Raw genomic sequence first — 18,148 nt, forward strand, 5'->3', positions numbered from 1 at the left:
TTGCAGTGTGAACTGAAGTAATGAGGGGTTTTTGGGGGAGCCACACTGGGGCCTTTTCCAAGCCCTACTCCTTGACCAGTCACTCTTATCTCAGCAATGACCCTGCCTCCTATTCCATTGAGAAACTAGAAGCTTCAGACGGGAACTCCATCAGCTGGTTGCCACCAGACCTTCTCACTCTCTCCCGTTACCTGCGTATCTTTCAGTCATTGATAGCTGCCCATTCACTGCAGGACGATGTCTCCTCCACCAGGCTCACCCCTCTCAGGCTTTGAATTTATCTCCTCCCTACTTCCCAGAGACCTTCCTACCCATTATCTCAGGTCTTTATATCTTCTCACTCTCTACAGTGTCCTTTCCATCAGCATTTAAATACCTCTAGTATCTCCAGTTTTCCTTCGAACTTCAGCTACCAGTATGTCCCCTCTCTTTCTCCTCTGTTCTTGACCCACCTTTTGTACCTAACATCTCCTGCCCCTGGCTTCAGTTGCCTCTGGAATCGGGATGAATCCCAGTTCCACAGCTCTTGCCCTCAACTTCTCGCCGAGTTCCAACTCTGTAACATCTAACGAGCATTGCCACGTGGATGTCCCAGAAGCACCCCAAATGCAACAAGTCCTAAGCATAAGCTATGTCTCTGCCATCAAATGTTTCTCCTTGTATTTCCGGTTCAGTGTCTGTATCACTCCCCTAGTGTTTAGGCCAGAAATGGGCCTTTGCCTTTACTTTGCTTCCTGTACCCCCCTCCCCGCCCCATTCCAACCCAACATCTTCTCTCCGTTCCCCCCGCTTTCATGCAGGCCACCACTGACTGCAGTAGTTTCCGAACTGGTCTCCCAGCTGCCACGCTCACCCCTTCCCAGTCTGTTTACTTCAGTGCTTGCCAGAGAGACACTTCCGAACCCACACTGAACATGTCACTCTCCCATTTTATTTTTTTAAAGATTTTATTGGGGGAGGGGAACAGGACTTTATTGGGGAACAGTGTGTACTTCCAGGACTTTTTTTCCAAGTCAAGTTATTGTCCTTTCAATCTTAGTTGTGGAGGGTACCGTTCAGCTTCAAGTTGTTGTCCTTTCAGTCTTAGTTGTGGAGGGCACAGCTCAGCTCCAGGTCCAGTTGCTGTTGCTAGTTGCAGGGGGCAGAGCCCACCATCCCTTGCGGGACTCGAGGAATTGAACTGGCAACCTTGTGGTTGAGAGCCCACTGGCCCATGTGGGAATCGAACCTGCAGCCTTTGGAGTTAGGAGCATGGAGCTCTAACCACCTGAGCCACTGGGCCGGCCAGTCACTCTCCCATTTTGCTTGTGGGCAAAATCAAAGCTCCAGAACACGACTGAGGGTGCCCTTTGGGATTGGTGCACGCTGACCCTGGGGCTTCATCTTGTGCCATTCTCCATTGCACGCTGTAGGTCAGCCTGACTGCTCTATTTTCTAGTCCCCAGAACTTGTCAACCATACTTTCAATTTCTAGAGTCTGCACATCGTCTTCTCTCTGCGCCCCCTCCCAACTGGCAGTCCCTACTTTTGTCCATTAGGTCTCAAGTTGGCTGGCCCGTCCTCCAGGAAGCCTTCTCTAATCTCCTGCTCTCGTTTGGCATACGTAGCGCGCTTCCTCGATGCTCCTGTAAATCTCCCAGCACACCAACAGCACAGCACACCGTCTCGTGATTGCCATGACTTGTCTGGTTCCCCAAGAAGATTGTCAGCTCCTAAGGAACAGCGTTACATATACCTTGATTTTTCACTGAGCCCCACATCCTCCCACAGTACCTGACATGTAGGAACTTCTCAATGTTCCTGAACAGAAGGTGATCCCCAAAGTGGTCCCCCATTTTCCCAGTGAAGACAAATCTAAGAAGTTTGGCGAGTTTGTGTATTTAGGGATCTAGATAAAAAAGTCAAATGTCTACTTACAACAATATGTTAATTTTTGTTATATTGCATATTGTAAGTCACATTATGTATTATAAAACAATATATTATTTTTTGAAAAACTTTTTCTACTCCTGTTTTGTGAAGCCAGGTTTATCGAACTTTTCACTTGAATCTTTGCCCTCCCTAGGGCCACTTTTTGAGTCATTGAACACAGTATTTCAGAGCAGTCTCATCATTTCCATTTCAGTTACTTGAGATTTTCTGAGCATATTTGTGATGCTATCCCTAAAAATTTTATTTTGAACCGCAAATACAGTTTCTAGACCATCAGAACAGTTTTGTTTTTATTTGTGTTGGTTTACAATCATGATTTCCATAACATGTCAGGTACTATACTGCTTTTGACACTCAACATTTGTAATTGTGAGGTCGTTTTCTCAGGAATAACGACATTTGTGTAAAATTTCTTTACGCCCTTTGTTACTGATTCAGTTGGGTGGTTGGCATTAATTGAGGTCTTCGCAAACGGTAGTTGTCAATATAAAGTGATTGACTAGCGCCTCTAATGCGAGATCTCATAAAGACTCAAATGTGAAGCAACTTCTTTTTCTAGAGGACAATGTTTAGGGAAAACTCCTGCCATACATTAGAGCTTAGGAAGCAGTTGTTAGTTCTTTGCCGATTATGGAGTCCCAATCATTGTGCTGGGAACTGAGGATGGCGCGCTGGCCCCTCCCTTTGTGGGTTTGCCTTCCGGGAGGGGGAGGGGGTGGCAGACAGTAGATATGATAACAAGGAACGCAAAATGACAAACTGAAGGAAGTGCCATAAAGGAGAAAAACCAGAGACCAAAGGTGACTGAGAGAGGGGGCCTAATTTACATGCTAAGAAGGCGACTTTCGAGGTAAGTGAAGCCCATGAAAGAATCGTGGGACCAGCGTTTCAGGCAGAGGAAACAGCAGGTGTGTTTCAGGACCAGAAGGGAAGCCAGTGTGGCTGGCATGAGCGAATGAGGGCAAAGTGGAAGGAGATGGGGCCAGAGAGACTGGTGAAGTTGTGGAACCATGGTGGGTGCCACACGGATTTTCTTCTAGGTGGAATGGAAGCTGTTGAATAAGTGAACACACGATGCGTGGCCACAAGGGGCTCTGCAGAGGGTAAAGCTGCCCTGTACTCCTCCTTAACTTCCCAGGGCATGTGACCAAATTTGCAGGTTACTGGGAGGCTCCTCGAGCAGCTCCTGGGTCTGTGTCTTAAGATGAATAAGAGCAAGTGAGAAAGGCCCTGGCACAGTGCTTTCTCTGTCCAACTGGGGCCCAGATGCAGGCTTGGAAGGAAACTCCCCGAGGAGAGGGGCAGGGGGATGATTGATGGGTTATCCTGCCTTGGACCACCTCCATGCCTTATGTCCCGGAGAATGAGACTGGCGGAGCCCAGGGGACACAAGACAGCGGGGTGCAGAGACAAAGCCAGGAATAGGTGAAAGTCAGGAGTGGGGTGCTGTCCCAGACCTGCCACCCACCAGCCCATTGACCTTGGGCAGGGATTTGGGTCCTCTGGCCTCAGTTTCCTCATCTATCAGAGTCAATCAAACCTACAAGCCATTTGCTGTCTGTAGGGCACTGGGGGTATGAGAAGATGAACAAATCACAGTTCCTCTTTTCAGAGATACAGCCAGGGTGCAAGGCAGATGAGATACCAAGGTCAGACGGGGCAGGGAGGGCTTCCTAGAGGAAGGGCCATTTAAGCCGGAGTGAAAGGTGATCATGTGTGGCAGAAAGAATGGCAAGAGCAGGGTCCAGAGGAGATGGATGTGCTGTGCTAAGGACAGTGGGGACACGGTGGTATGTGATGAACTGGCACGGCAGCGTGGGACTGGATGTCAAAGGGCTCCCTAGGCTGCGGCAGGGAAGAGTCCGGAGCAATGTTTCCGTTTGAGGGCTGCTTCCCCTGCTTTAGAATCCCAACTTTACAATGTCGTCGCTGTGTCAACTTGAGCAAGTTACTTAGTTTCTCTGGGCCTTAATGTCCTTGTCTATAAAATGGGACTCATAAACAGTTGCTGCTCCTAGAATGTGATTACAGAAATTAAATGAGACATGCATGTTTAACTTAGTGCCTGGCATATATGATAACCATGAAATAAATAGTCATTCTCTGTGGCAACGGAAACCATGGAAGGTTTTTGAGTAGAGAATGAATCAAATCGCCTTTTAGCAAGATAATTCTGGCAGAGGTGGGGAAGATGGTCTCGCCTTGGGGGAGCTGAGGGCCAGGCAAACCAGTTAGAAGGCAAGATCCAGTTAATTTAGAGGCATCCAAACCAGGACAGTGGCAGAAGGACAGAAGGGGGAGCCTAAGCTCGAGAAACTTGGGAAAGAGGATTCAGTATAAAGAGAATAGTGACTGGGTGTGGGACTGACTCTTGGATTTCTGACTTAGGCTTCTAGGGAGATGGTGAGGCCATGGGTCAGGGGAGAAACCTGGCAAGAAGAATTTTGCTGGTGGAAGGCGGGTGGGCAGGGAGGAAGGGGTTGGGATAATGGATACAGTCTGGCGCATGTTGAGCATGATCAGGTCACAGGAGAGTTGGAGATCTGGGCCTAGAGCCCAAGTGGACTCTGAGTGGGGTTTGGGGGTCTAATGAAACCTTCCAGGCCAGGGGTCCCCAGACCCACCGTACAGGCTTCCCTTGGGACCTTGTTAGAAATGCAGATTTCCAGCCTCACCCCAGACCTGCTGAATCTGACACTCTGGGGGGTAGGGCCCAGCGATCTGATTTAATATGTCCTCTAGGAGAGCTTGTTTCAGGCAAAGCTCTTCAGAAGAACAGGGGGGAGGAGTGGGGCTAGGGCAGGAGGAGGGACCCTGGTGAAAGGAAGGGGAGGGAGAGCCCTGAAGGAGACTGAAAAGTACCATGTTCATCAATTCTAAGATGCTCATTTTCCCCATGTTAACAGCTCCGCATCAGGCTGTGTGCTAGTTACTGTCTGCTAGGTGACCGCAGTACGCGGGTGCCCTCACCCACGGTAAAGCTCGCAGAAAGGGGCCCGTGATCTGGAAGGAACCCCCTGAGACAACAATGGATACTCTTAAGAAGCATAGCTCCCTTGTTAGCAGAGAGGACGATTCTGCAGAAAAGCATGAAAACAATGACTTTGATGAAAAATAATTCAGAAGAGTCACATTCAGAAAAGAGTTAGCAATCTCTTTGATTTGTTTTGCGTACACTTTCTCTTTTGTGTATGTACAAGAATGCTATATGATAAAATGTGTATCTCAATAAATCTCAAAGAGTTCTTTTAATAAGAAAAAAATGAAAATGCAGTGGCAAGGAAGCAGTCCTAGTTTGATTGGCAGCTTTTTCTCCTTTCTTTCTTGGTGGTATGTAAAATAATGGTGCAGTCTTACCATTGAAAGCACCTTGGAATCGATGCAGTAAATATAGAGGTGGTCAGAGCTGTTGCAAGAGTCCCTGCAGAGAGAAGGAAGATGAAATCTAACAGAGGAGGGGTATGAAGCAGTGTGAGGGGGTGTCTGTGGCTTCAGGAAGGACCAGGACTGGGAGGGGATTGCACTGGTCAACTGGGAGGTCGCTGTTGAATTCTAGGATTCTCTGGGTGAGGTTTCTGGTTTCCAGTTCATTTGCTTTGATCAACAGGTAGTTTTAGGAGCCAGGCACTCAAGATAAAAAAAAAAAAAAAAAAAAAGGAAAGACCTGTATCCCCACTAAGCACCCAGTTCAGAAGGGAGGACAACAAGAAAATCCTGATTATAAAGCACAAAACCAGTTGTTTTAAGTGCCGGGAATGGGGTGGGGGGTTGTGTGGGTGGGGTGGATGAGGCCTGTAGGGAAAAACAGGAAGGAGCAAGTAAGCCCACCTGGGACAGACGGGAAGAGGGGTCACCAAGGTCATGTGAGAGCTGAGGCTCCGAGGATGTGACAGTTTGCCAGGAGGAGTTTCAGGTAGAGGGAGGGATGAGATAGCTGGAGCTTCACATGTGGGGTCCCAGGTGGGGGGAGATCAGGACGGATTGGTGAGAGGTGGCCAGATCACAAAGGGTCTGGTAGGCTTTGCTCTGGAGGTTAGATTTCAGCCTTTACACAATGAGGAGCAGTTGGACAATTTCTTAAACTTTGAAATTAATTTTTAACTTTTATTGAAATAATTGTGTGCACAGAGGTTTTAAAAAGTAAATGGAAATGTAAATCTTATAATGAAAAATAACCCTAGCCCTACCCTTTCTGTCCCCTTTTCCCATGATCCAGAGGTAGCCATTTTTTAAAAAAATCTTCTAACATTTATCTTCTTTATTCTTAATATTATTTTATAGCTATATTTACTGACTTAGCAATTTTGAAGTTAGTTTTTGACTTCCTGTAATGGAAGATGAAGGGTTAGCGCCAATTGCACAACCCATCCCAACACACACACACATTTCTCATCTTCCCATTGTCCACATTTGGTTGTTTCATAATTTTTGGTTAAATCTATTTGCCTGCTGCCATTTCCTCCTTGATGTGTCCTTGACTTTCCTCCTGGGCTGGAGCCTCTGTTCTCTGGATCCTGCCTCTTCCTCTTTTTGGTCCATTCCTTTTTAGGGGAGGCATATGTTGGAAAGGCGCAGGAGAGGTAACAGTTGTTGACACCTTGGATGAGTGGAAAGGTCTTTACTCAATCCTTCAACTCACACATTAGAGTCATACTTTGGCTTGGTATAAAATTCTAGTTGAAAATAATTTCCCCCCACAATTTGGACACTGTTGCTGCTTTGTCTTCTAGCTTCCCGTGCTGCTATCAAGAAGTTTGATTAATTCACTTAGAAAACATACATTGAAGCCTCTCCTTTCCACACTTGGTTCTAGGGGCTGGGAAACTGCATTGAACAAAGCAGACAATAAAGAAAATAAGCAAAGGAAGTCAACTGATGAGTGCTAAGTAGAAAAAAAGAGAGGGGAGTATGTCCATGAGTGTGTGTGTGTGTTCACAGAAAGGGTTTTCCCTTATGGTTTGAGATATGGTGGCCAATCTTATTCTTGGTCCTTTGTATTTGACTCGTTTTTTACTCTCTCCCTGAAAGTTGTTAGGATCTTTTTTGTTTTTCGTTCCCCTTGATTGACTTTTTATGATAAAAAATGTGTTGTGTGTTGCAAGTCTTTATATTTTATTATTATTTTATGTTTTTGTTTTGATATGATTGAAGATTCCCATGTAGTTACGAGAAATAATACAGAGAGGTCCCATGTACGGAGGTGCTTTTCACCCGGTCTCCCCATCTTATATAACCACAGCACAATATCACAACCAGGAAATTGGCAGATAGACTCCACCCACCTAATTCAGATTTCACCAGTTGTGCACACGTGTGTGTATGTTTAGTTCTGTGCAGTTTTATCACTCTGTAGATTCCCCTGCCCACCACTACAGTCAAGATACAGAACAGTTCCATCACATAGGACTCCGGGCACTACCGTTTTATAACAATACCACCTTCCTCTCTTCCCCCTCCCCAACCTCTGGCATTCACTAATTTGTTCTCCACCTCTGTAATTTTGTCCAGGTCTTTCATTCATTCTTCTGGCCTCTCAGCACTTGCAGCCTTTTGGTCTGGAAATTCATATTCTTGAGGTCTCAGAAATTTTCATCCCTCCTCCTTCTGTCCCTTCCTTTCTCCCTTTGTGATAACTTCCTCTGCACTGTTTTCTCTTTCAAAAATTCCTAATGGTTGGATATGGAGCTTCCAGGATCAATCTTCTAAGTCTCATGTCATTTCTAGCCTGTTGTCCATCTCTTTGATTTTTGTTCTATTCTAGAGTAGCTCCGTAGGCAATTCTTTTGACACTTTTGTGGCTTTTATATTTTAAATTTTTTATGAGCTCCATTCTATACTTTCTTTTTATTGCATGCTGTTCTTGTTTCATGAATGCAATCTTTTTTTTTCTTCTCAGGTTAACAGTATACTGATTATTGCTTTTGGAGGCTTATTTCTGCTTCCTGCTTTGTCCTGGTTTCCTTCCAGATGTTTTCCCCCATTTGTTTTGGTTAGTCTTTCTTATTGAAGGCTTTTCATAAATGTATTGATAATCCTTGGCCATCTTAAATGCAAACAGGGGTAAAAAGCATAGAAGGAGCTTTCCCTTCGCTTATCTTTACCTGCTGGTCTTTTCTCTGATGCGGTTTGTTCTTTCAGAGAAGAAGCCTACAGATTTCTATCTTCAGATGGGGGGAGGTGTGGAGTGCACATCTCGCTGCTAGAATTCTGGGCGTGGGCTTGGGGGCTGGGATGGGCAGTCGCACTGTTCAATATGCAATATTCAGTCATCCTCTTTTTAACTTTAACTTCCCTTTTGCCCTCAGCCGGGGTTCCTGAGTCCAGACTTCATTTGCCTATATTCTCCAGAGATTAAGTTGGCTTCTCTTATGCACGTTGCGGGAGGATACTTGGTGGCCACATGGAGTGGCCGCTAAATGCTCTTAAATACAGACTATCAGCCAATTCTCATTTCCAGTTCCGTAACTCCATTTTCTGCTGAGTCTGGAATCTTCAATGTCTGAGGCTTTCCAAGGTTCTGAAGGACAAAGGGCTAGTTCTTATTGGATCCCTCGCTTTAGCTCCTTTGGTTTCTACTTGCTCCATTCTTCTGTGACACTTCTTACTCCTATGCTGCCCTTTAGAGGGCTTTTGGGAAGGCCTGCCGACAGGGTGGAGGGTAGATTGACTTGAAGGGGAAATGGAGATGGAGGAGGCTAGTCCCTCAGGTGAGGCAAGAGATGATGGGTGTCAGAACAAGCTGTGACAGAGGGAGGAAATATCAGAGAAGTACGATGAAAAGGATCTTAGGAGTAAAAGAGAAGGAAGAATCCAGGATGCCACCTCCGTTTTTGATCTAGGCAGCAGGTCGCTTAGTGGCCCTTTGCTGAGACCAGGGACACAGTGAGAGAAGCAGGTTGGGTGAGGACGGGTGCAGTCTGAGGAAGTGTGAGGAACCCTGGGGACTTCAAGAAGGGAGTATCCAGTTGGTAGGTGGATTCAAGGGTGTGAAGCACAGGCAATGCGTCTGGCGCCCATCCTGGCCAGTTCCGTGATAGCTGCTGAAGCCCGTGGCAGGAATGAGGTCATCCAGCTGGGGGGTAAGGAGGAGAGGAGGGAGGGGAGCTGAGGGCAGTGGACCACACAGAGATGAAAAGGGTAGTCTGTGTCCTCCAGGAGTGAGATAAATAAGGGAGTGGAACCAGTGACTACCAGCCCAGCCCTTTCACACCTACAACTTAAAATGGCAGCCGTGCAGACTCTGATGTTAGCCAGCAGCCTCTGGGTCCCCGGGAGCCATTTCTCTCAGCTCAGCAGCTCTCATGCCCAAGTCCCCAGAGAGGACTCCCGGTCCCTGCAACTGTTCAAAGACAGCTGATGGGGATGCCCCTGGGGTTTTCTTCTCCTGGGGCACAGGATCAAAGAGAGTTGGTGATGGGGATTTCCCCTCTGCCTCAAGGTTACACAGAAATCCATGTCAAGTCCTGGCATTCCTGCCTCCCTCCCACGGGTGCACAGGGAATCAACTCTAAGGTCTAGTTTTGGAAGGCCCATTTTCATGTTCTTAAGTGGAGTGTCAGAATGAGTGACTAGCTTCAGGTCTGACACCTAGGAAAGACTTACCCAGGAGTCTTCCGGCTGCATCTACCCTGGCAGCTCTGCCTGGATGTCAAAATAAGCATAGTAACCTTGATTGCATGCTTGCCAGTGCATCTGTCACCGAATATGCACAACTTTATGAGATGGGAACATACTATGCCCATTAAACAGATGAGGAAACTGGGGCCCAGAGAGGTTAGGTGACTTGCCTGAAGTGGAGTCTGCATATGTCTATACTGGGTACTTCCAGGTTAGAGCCCTGAATTTACGCTAGCCATTCACTGACCATGTCCCCCTCCTATGAGAGCCCACCCTCAAACCTGCTACACCTCTGCTGGTGGTGGTGGTGGTGGTGGTGGTGGTGGTGGTAGTAGTGGGGTGTGTGTGTGTGTGTGTGTGTGTGTGTGTGTGTGAGACAGATGCCTCTCCCTGCTCCCGAGCTCTAGACTGTCCTTAAGAGACCACAGGAATTCTGATGAATTAATCTCATCACTTTATCAAGGAGGCACTTACAGAAATTACAAGGCCACCAGCCTGGCTTTGCTGGCAGCCAGCCGCTGGGGCCATAAAACAAATTGAAAGGAACAAAAATAAATAAATAACATTAGAAAACTCTCTCTTTCTTCCCCCAACCCCCACACCCATGCATGCACATGCATACACACAGACACACACACACACACACAAACACACACAGACACACACAAACACACATACACACACACACACAAACATACACACAAACACATACACACGCGCGCGCGCACACACAGTCAAGATCATGGCTTGAGTTATTACCGCTCAGTCCTCTTGTCCTGATGAAGCCCCAGTGCCCAACCAGCAGACACTTATTGACCCCCTGCTGGAGCAACAACCCTGACAAACCTGGGACCCATCTTCCTTCAAGGGATGACAGTCTAGCCGTGCTGAGCCCAGGGCATGTGACAAGTTAGTAGTGTGCAGATGGCAGCACGAGTTACCATGCTGGCTGATGCAGGGCCACGGCGGACCCTGCGAGCTCACTGCAGGGGTTCAGAGCGGAGACGGGAGCCGGACCACCTGGGCTCAAGTTCTTGCTCTGCCTCATCCTGGACTCTGCTCACCTTTCTCATATGTACAGTGGAGAGAAAGATGTTTACCTCCAGGGTTGTTGGGAAAATGAAAGCTTCAATATATGAAAAGCAGCACTAAAGCTGCTTCATAATAAGCACTGGTCAGTGTCAGCACTCAGTGTGCATTGAGAACCTACTGTGTGCCTGGCTCTTGAACTACAGAGAGGAGCTGGCCTAGGAGGCACCACAGGCGATGGGGAGGGGAAGGAACACCTACCTCAGGGGACCTGGAGATGCAGGCAGGCCAGGCGAGGAAGTGCAGCGAGCAGAGTGGGCTTGTTCTAAGCAGCTGGAGCAAAGGCCTGGAAGCCTAGATCATGGGGGTCCAGGAACTGATAATTATGCAGAGCAACAGGGATGTTGATGCTGGAGACGGAGGGGCGGGAGGGGGCGGGCAGGAGGCAGGTCCTATAGGGCCTTCTAAGCCAGCGTGGACCTGGGTGAATCAGTTTGTGTGTGAGTGTACCTCCTTTCTGTTTGTCTTTTTCATCTTACCGTGCTTATGTGAATATTGACATTCTTTCCCAAGAAGCCACATAAGCCAGTGCGACCCAAGAACTGGTTAGGGTTAGGTAATAGAGGCGCACAGAATCTTTATCTCTTCCTTCCTGTCCCCTCCAATTCTTCAGCAGAGAGGTTGACAGGAAATGGGATGGGAAAATGTGCAGGCTGGCTGGACTTCAGAGAAAGAGAGAAGGGGGGGAGACATCTCTGAGGAACCTTGGGCAAATCAACCTCTGAGCCTCAATTTCCTCACCAGGACAAAATGGGGAGAAGAGTACTCACTGAGCCATTGTGGGTACTCACTGAGCCATTGTGAGTACTCACCGAGTACTCACTGAGCCATTGTGGGTACTCACTGAGCCATTGTGAGTACTCACTATACAACTAGGCACCTTGTCACTGGGACTCAATCCTTTCATTACTTCGAAGCACTTTGTCAGTGGTGGAACCTGGTCCATGCTTGTTCTTAGAACATCCCAGGGTAAATGGTTTCCATATGCCACATGGGGAGACTGAGATACACTGAAGCCGGAGGACTGCCCCTCAGTGAGTTTTGGTGTTCCAGCCCAGTGGGTGACCACTCTTCAAAGCTGTGGCTGCCTGGCCCCCCGAGACCTCCAGAACTGAGATGTCTGTATTTAACACATTTTTTGTGGGAAACGAGTAAACTCGTCATATCGCCTCTAGTTGGAACCGGCAAAAATTTTGCAAAGTAAATAAATAGAGACCTCTTTTTAAACTAAAACACTGAAAGTTTCATAGAAAAATATCAAATAGATCGAAAGATGAATATTTTACGGAAAGTCTAATTTTGGCGAGAAAATGTCAAAAAAGCCCCGTGTTACGATGCGATTTGGCGGGAAAATGCCCGCTTACAAAGTGTTAAAAGGGATGGAAACATTTGGACAAGTACCTTGGAGCACCGACTTTGAGAATCACTGCCCTCTGGGAACCTTGGGGGTGGCCAGTGAATCTCCATCCAGCCTTTGGATTGTATGGGGGCGGGGGGGGGGGGGCCTGGACAGCGCTTGGCAACACTGTCTGTGTCTGGTTACAGGGAACATTGAGTACAGCTGCCCGGCCACTAACGAGTGTGAGATCACGAAACGGAGGCGCAAGTCCTGCCAGGCCTGCCGCTTCATGAAATGCCTCAAAGTGGGGATGCTGAAGGAAGGTAAGAGGCCCTGCAACCCACGCCCTGGCTTCATCCAGGCCGGGGCCCTGGATGAGGCCCTTCTCGCTGGGAGTCTCAGACCCCGGGCAGAATACAGACCAGCGCACATGCACGTGGTTCCATGTGGTCCGCAGACCCTAGACGTCCCTCCACGCATCCCAGATGAGGACCCTTCCCCCTGGGGTGTCCATCTTTCCTCTCTCACATACCCTGAAAGCAGGTTTGAAGCCTTCAGCTCCTGCCTAGCTCTCCACTCCTAAAGGAGATGGGGGGGTGTCAGGAAGGCAGGAGTTGGAAGTTCTCCATTAAGGACCCCACGTGAACCCTAGAAAGCTGGCTTTGCACTCCGCCAAAGGCCCTCCTTTGGAGGCAAACCCCCTCCACCCTGGGAGGGGCAGGCTTGAAATGCTCTTTTACCTCTCAGGAGCCCATGGAGTTTGGGGGTGCAAACATCGGAGACAGGCCCCGATGACACGTAATGCACTCCTCACCTGCGAGAGCCAGCCTCTGCTTCCCGACAGGATATCACTGTCACCTTGAGGATGTTTTCCCCCTTCCCTGTTCCCCGCCTCCCCATCCTCTCACTTCATTTTCCTTTCTCTTCCCTTTGCCTTTCTCTCTCCTCTAGAGCTGTGCCGTCCAACATGGCAGCACAAGCCACAGGTTCTGAGTGTAAAAAACACGCCAGATTTGGAAGACTTACTAGGATGCTAAAAGGAGTATAAAATAGTGTAGTAATAATATTTAAACAATGATTGCATGTTGAGATAATAATATTCCGGATGTATTGGGTTAAACATATGACATATCTCATGCTTCCTTTACCTTCTTTAGTGTGGCTGCTAGGAAATTGAACATGGCATGTGGTTCTCAGTAGCTGAGCAGCACAGTTCTGGATCTCCCTCCTCATCCCCTTCCCTATTGATCCTCTCAGGGTGATGAGCGTCATGAGTACCATTTTGGGGGATGGGTATTGTGTGTGTGTTCTTGTGTGTTCCTCCCCTTCTCCAACTTTCAAGGGGAGCCGGTGGAAATTCTTACAGGTCAGCTTTTGTGATTCTGGGACCTGGGATCCTTCCAGAGGTGGGAAGAGAGGTGTGTGCTGATGATGGGATCATGGGAGGGGCTGGGAGAGAAAAGGAAGTGGCAGGACTGGAATGCAGTCCCTCTCTGGGAGGGGATTTCTGGAAGCCTAGCCCAGCCTTAAAGAGCAGAGGGGGGGGGGACCCCTCCCATCCTCCTCTCCTGGCACCCTCTGGGGAAGTGGATCCAAATTTAAGATGCCTTGTCAGTAGGTGACTTGGACCTTCTTGTGTCCTGGAAATTGGAGGCTCCCTCCCTCCATTTTCCATTCCAGGTCCCCCCCCCCCCCCCCCCCCGTTCACCTCAGCTCAGCCCAGTGTCTACAGCTGTAAAACAGAAGCTCTTCAAGCAGTTCCTCAACTACCCTAGTGTCTAGCACATTGGCCTTTCACTGTATTTCTCAGTCACTTCTTTTAACCCTTTTGAGATGGAGAAGGCCAGCCGGCTGCTTCCTTGGGGGATCAAATGAAGAAACAGCCTTCTTTCTAGATTAAAAATGGGCTGTCTTGGACCTGCTGAAAGACTATGTGTTGGTTTGTTTTGACTCTCTGCAATTTTGGTCTTACCCCTGTGTAGGGTGTGACCCAAGCTAGTGTCTGAACTGGGTCCCCTGGCTCCCACACCAGGCTCTGTCTGCTCCTCCGGAGCTTCATGGGGCTCACAGATGAGGAAACTGAGGCACACAGGCCCTCATTAGTATGCTTCAGTGCTGGTCTCTTGACTTTCCCCTCTGCGTGCCATTGGGAACCAACCTGAGGGTGTCTAAGCCTCAGCGAGGTTATTTGCTCTTGAGCCTGTGAGGATGGAGGCTGCCACCTTGTTCTGGGAAGCTGGCTGTGAGGACACTGGGTCAAGCTGGGGCCACCTGTACAACAGCCTTTCCTGTTTGAAGCTCGTGGCCTCTCTGCTTACTTTACAGCATCTGAGGAACTCAGAGCAGCAGAAGGAAGCTGAGTTGCTATTAATGTACTCCTGAATTTTAGAAAAAGATTTTTATTAAAATGTAATCAACATATAATATTATATTAGTTTCAGGTGTACACAATAGTTATTTATTTACCATTTATGTACCTAAAGAAGTGATCACCATGATAAGTCCAGCAACCATCTGACACCGTACACTATTCCCCATGCTGTATATTACATTCCCATGACTTGTTTTATGCCTGGAAATTTGAACCTCTTATTCCCCTTCACCTCCCCCTCCCCTTTTTAAATTTTCAATTACAGTTGGCATTCAATATTTTTTTATATTAACTTCAGGTGTATAGCAATAGTGCTTAGACATTACAATTTAAGAATGATTTCCCCTGACTAGTATAGTACACACCTGGCACTATACGTAGTTATTACCATATTATTGAGTATATTCCCTATTTTACTTTACATCCCCTATTTGTAACTACCAATTTGTATTTCTTAATCCCTTCACCTTTTTCACCCTGTCCTCCAACCCCGTCCTATCTATCACCTTGATAAATCTAGTACCCATCTGACACCATATATCGTTACCACAGTATTATTGACTATATTCCTCATGCTATACCCTACATCCCCATGACTAGTTTCTAACAACCAAATTGTGCTTCTTAATCCCTTTGCTCTTTGCACCCATCCCCAACCCCCTTCCCATCTGGTAACCATCAAATATTCTCTGTATCTATGAGTTTGTTCCTGTTTTGTTTGTTTCTGTTTTGTTAGTTTGTTTATTTTGTTCTTTAGATTCCACATATAAAAAAAATCTTACTGCATTTGTCTTTCTCTGTCTGACATTCCACTCAGCACAATATCCTCCAGGTCCATCTATGCTGCCACAGATGGTAAGAACACGTTCCCTTCCCTGGCCGAGCAATATTCCATTGTATGTACTTGTATATAACACTACTTTTTATCCATTCTTCCATCGATGGACACCCAGGCTGCCTCCACATCTTGGTCATTGTAAAAATGCTGCAACAAACATATGGATACATATGTCCCCTCAAAGTAGCATTTTGGGTTTCTTTGGATAAATAACTTGTAGTGGGATTACTGGGTCCTTTTCTGTTTCTTGTTATAAAGACTTTGCTTTAAAGTCTATTTTGTCTGGTATAAGTATTGCTACCCCAGCTTTTTTTTTTTTTTTTCCCCATTTTCATGAAATATCTTTTCCCATCCGTTTACTTTCAGTCTGTGTGTGTCTTTCAATCTGAAGTGAGTCTCTTATAGGCATCATATGTAAGGGTCTTGTTTTCTTATCCATTCAGCCACTCTATCTTTTGATGGGAGCACTTAATCCATTTACATTGAAAGTCATTGTTGATAGATATGTAGTTATTGCCATTTTATTATTGATATTTATTGTTATTATTATTATTGCTGCTGCTGCTGTTGTTGTTGTTGTCTTAAAGAAGTCCCTCTAAGATTCCTTGTAATTCTGGTTTGGTGGTGATGAACTTCTTTAGCTCTTTCTTGTCTAGGAAGCTTTTTATCTGTCCTTCAATTCTAAATGATATCTTTGCTGGGTAGAGTAATCTTGGTTGTAGGTCCTCACTTTTCATCACTTTGAATATTTCTTGCCAGTCCCTTCTGGCCTGCAAAATTTCTGTTGAGAAATCAGCTGATAGTTTTATGGGACCTCCCTTGTGGGTAACTAACTGCTTTTGTCTTCTGCTTTTAAGATTCTTTTTTTTTTTTTTGTCTTTAACCTTTGGCATTTTAATTATGATGTGTCTTGGTGTGGACCTCTTTGGGTTCATGTTATTTGGCACTCTGCGCTTCCTGGGCTTGTATATTTATTTTCTTCATCAGGTTAGGAAAAATTTTGATCATTATTTCTTCAAATAGGTTTCTAGTTCCTTCTAGTCCTATGACGTAAATGTTGTTATGCTTGATGTTGTGCCAGGTCCCTTAAACTGTCCTCATTTCTTTGGATTCCTTTTTCTTTTTGCTGTTCTGTTTGGGTGTTTTCTGTTACCTTATCTTCTAAATCACTCATTCAATCCTCTGCTTCATCTCATGTATTGTTGATTTCCTCTGATGTATTCTTCATTTCAGTTATTATCTTCTTTATTTCTGACTGGTTCTTTTTTATGTTTTCTACCTTCATTTTCATGTTTTCTCTTTGTTGAAGTTCTCCCTGAGTTCACTGAGCATCCTTAAAACCAGTGTTTTGAGCTCTGCGTCTGGTAGATTGTTTATCTCCATTTTGTTTAATTCTTTTTCTGCAGCTTTGTTCTGTTCCTTTATTTGGATCATGTTTCTTTGTCTCCCAATTTTGGCTGCCTCCCTGTGTTTTTTCTATGTATTAGGTAGGGCTGCTATGTCTCCCTGTCTTAGTAGGGTGGCCTTATGTAGTAGATGTGCTGTGGGGTCAGTGGCACTGTCTCCCTGGTCACCTGACCTAGCTGCTCCAGTGTGTCCCTTGCGTAGGTTGTGTGTGCCCTCCTCTTGTAGTTGAGCCTTGGCTGATAATTGCTCATCGATGTGCACATCAATTGTATATCAATGTGACTGCCCCATGGGCTCACTGGCTGTGAGGACTACCTGTAACTATAGTGGAGGAGCTGTTGTACAGGGGCTGACCCTACAGAGCAGGATTCACTTTGGTGGGGCTCTGGTGCCTGCCCAGTTGGCCCTGTGAGTGTGTCATCCTTGGAGGCAGCCAGAGGATGCTCCAGCTGGGTCCGAAACTGCCCACTCTCTATAGCAGCCCTGGGGTCTCCTAGGAGGAGCCTCCCAGCTGACCAAGTTCAACTGCAGCATACACACTGCCTGGGGCCACCTAGAATGAACTACAAAGCAATCTGCAGATGGCCGCTACCCATGCTGGGCTTAGAGGTGCCTTGAGAGGCCAAGCAGGGAGCCAAGGCTGGCTGTTCTTAGTGCTGGGCTTAGGGCTGCTCACCCAGAGGTAAAGGACTCACCAAAGCCAGATGCTGCTTGTTTGGGTCTTGTGAACTTTTGAGAGATTTTAGGAAAGTCCGTAGCAAAGCCAAGACAGGCTGTTTATACGGAAAAGCCACTGGAAGCAGCTTGGTTGGGCCCAAAATTTAGGTGGGGCGGGGTCTCAGGGAATCAGGGTTAATGAACGGTGTTAGCCAGGTTGGTGGAGATATAGTGGCCACCTGTGTCTCCATGCAGAGAAGGGGAAAGCTCAACAAAGAAACAACGGCTTCTGCCAGCTCCTTGGTCAAGGAAAAGCTTCCTCTCTAGCCCTTGTGCTGAAGCCAGACAATTCAGTCCCTCCCCATATGTCTCTCGTGACTTTCAAGCTGCTGCCCCAGCACTGGAGCTCAGGGCAAGTGAGTCTGTCAGTGAGTAAGTTTGTGCGGGGGCCCTTTAAGGGGATCGCCTGGGACTGCAGCCGCTCTTGTCTTGCCCAGCCACAATCTCTGCTGGTTTTCACAGCCAGAAGTTACGAGGACTTCTCTCCCCAGCACTGAAGCCCTGGGTTGGGGAGCCTGGTTTAGGGCTGGGACCCCTCTCTCCTCCAGGGGGGACCTCTTCAGCCGAGATATCCCTTTTGATTTTTAATGGTCACATGCTGTTTTGTGTCTTCACCCCTCCTACCAGTCTCGAGGTGGCTTCTTCTGTTTGTCTTTAGTTGTAGGTAGACTTCAGGGGATTCCCATCAGTGGTTGTTATGTAGTTACATTGTAATTTTGAAATGGTCATGAGAAGAGGTAAGCACAGCATCTACCTACTCCACCATCTTGACTAGATTCCTACCCCTGAATTTTAAGGGTGACAGAATTGAGTCCTGCAGAGGTTGGGGTGAAATGAC

The 18,148-nt window shown here is 47.0% G+C and overlaps 1 protein-coding gene across 6 annotated transcripts in view; it reads left to right on the forward strand.

The window, feature by feature from the left end:
- ESRRB (estrogen related receptor beta) overlaps positions 1 to 18,148 on the forward strand; it is a 168,133-nt gene that overhangs the window by 117,279 nt on the left and 32,706 nt on the right. For all 6 annotated transcript variants that reach the window (XM_019733676.3, XM_074327178.2, XM_019733678.3 and 3 more), the window contains exon 3: positions 12,184 to 12,300. In XM_019733676.3, the coding sequence (XP_019589235.1) occupies positions 12,184 to 12,300 (117 nt within the window). The remainder of the gene's footprint in view (positions 1 to 12,183; positions 12,301 to 18,148) is intronic.

The sequence above is a fragment of the Rhinolophus sinicus genome, chromosome 3 (assembly GCF_057876585.1).
Source record: "Rhinolophus sinicus isolate RSI-liver-muscle chromosome 3, RSI-T2T, whole genome shotgun sequence".
Classification (NCBI taxonomy): Eukaryota; Metazoa; Chordata; class Mammalia; order Chiroptera; family Rhinolophidae; genus Rhinolophus; species Rhinolophus sinicus.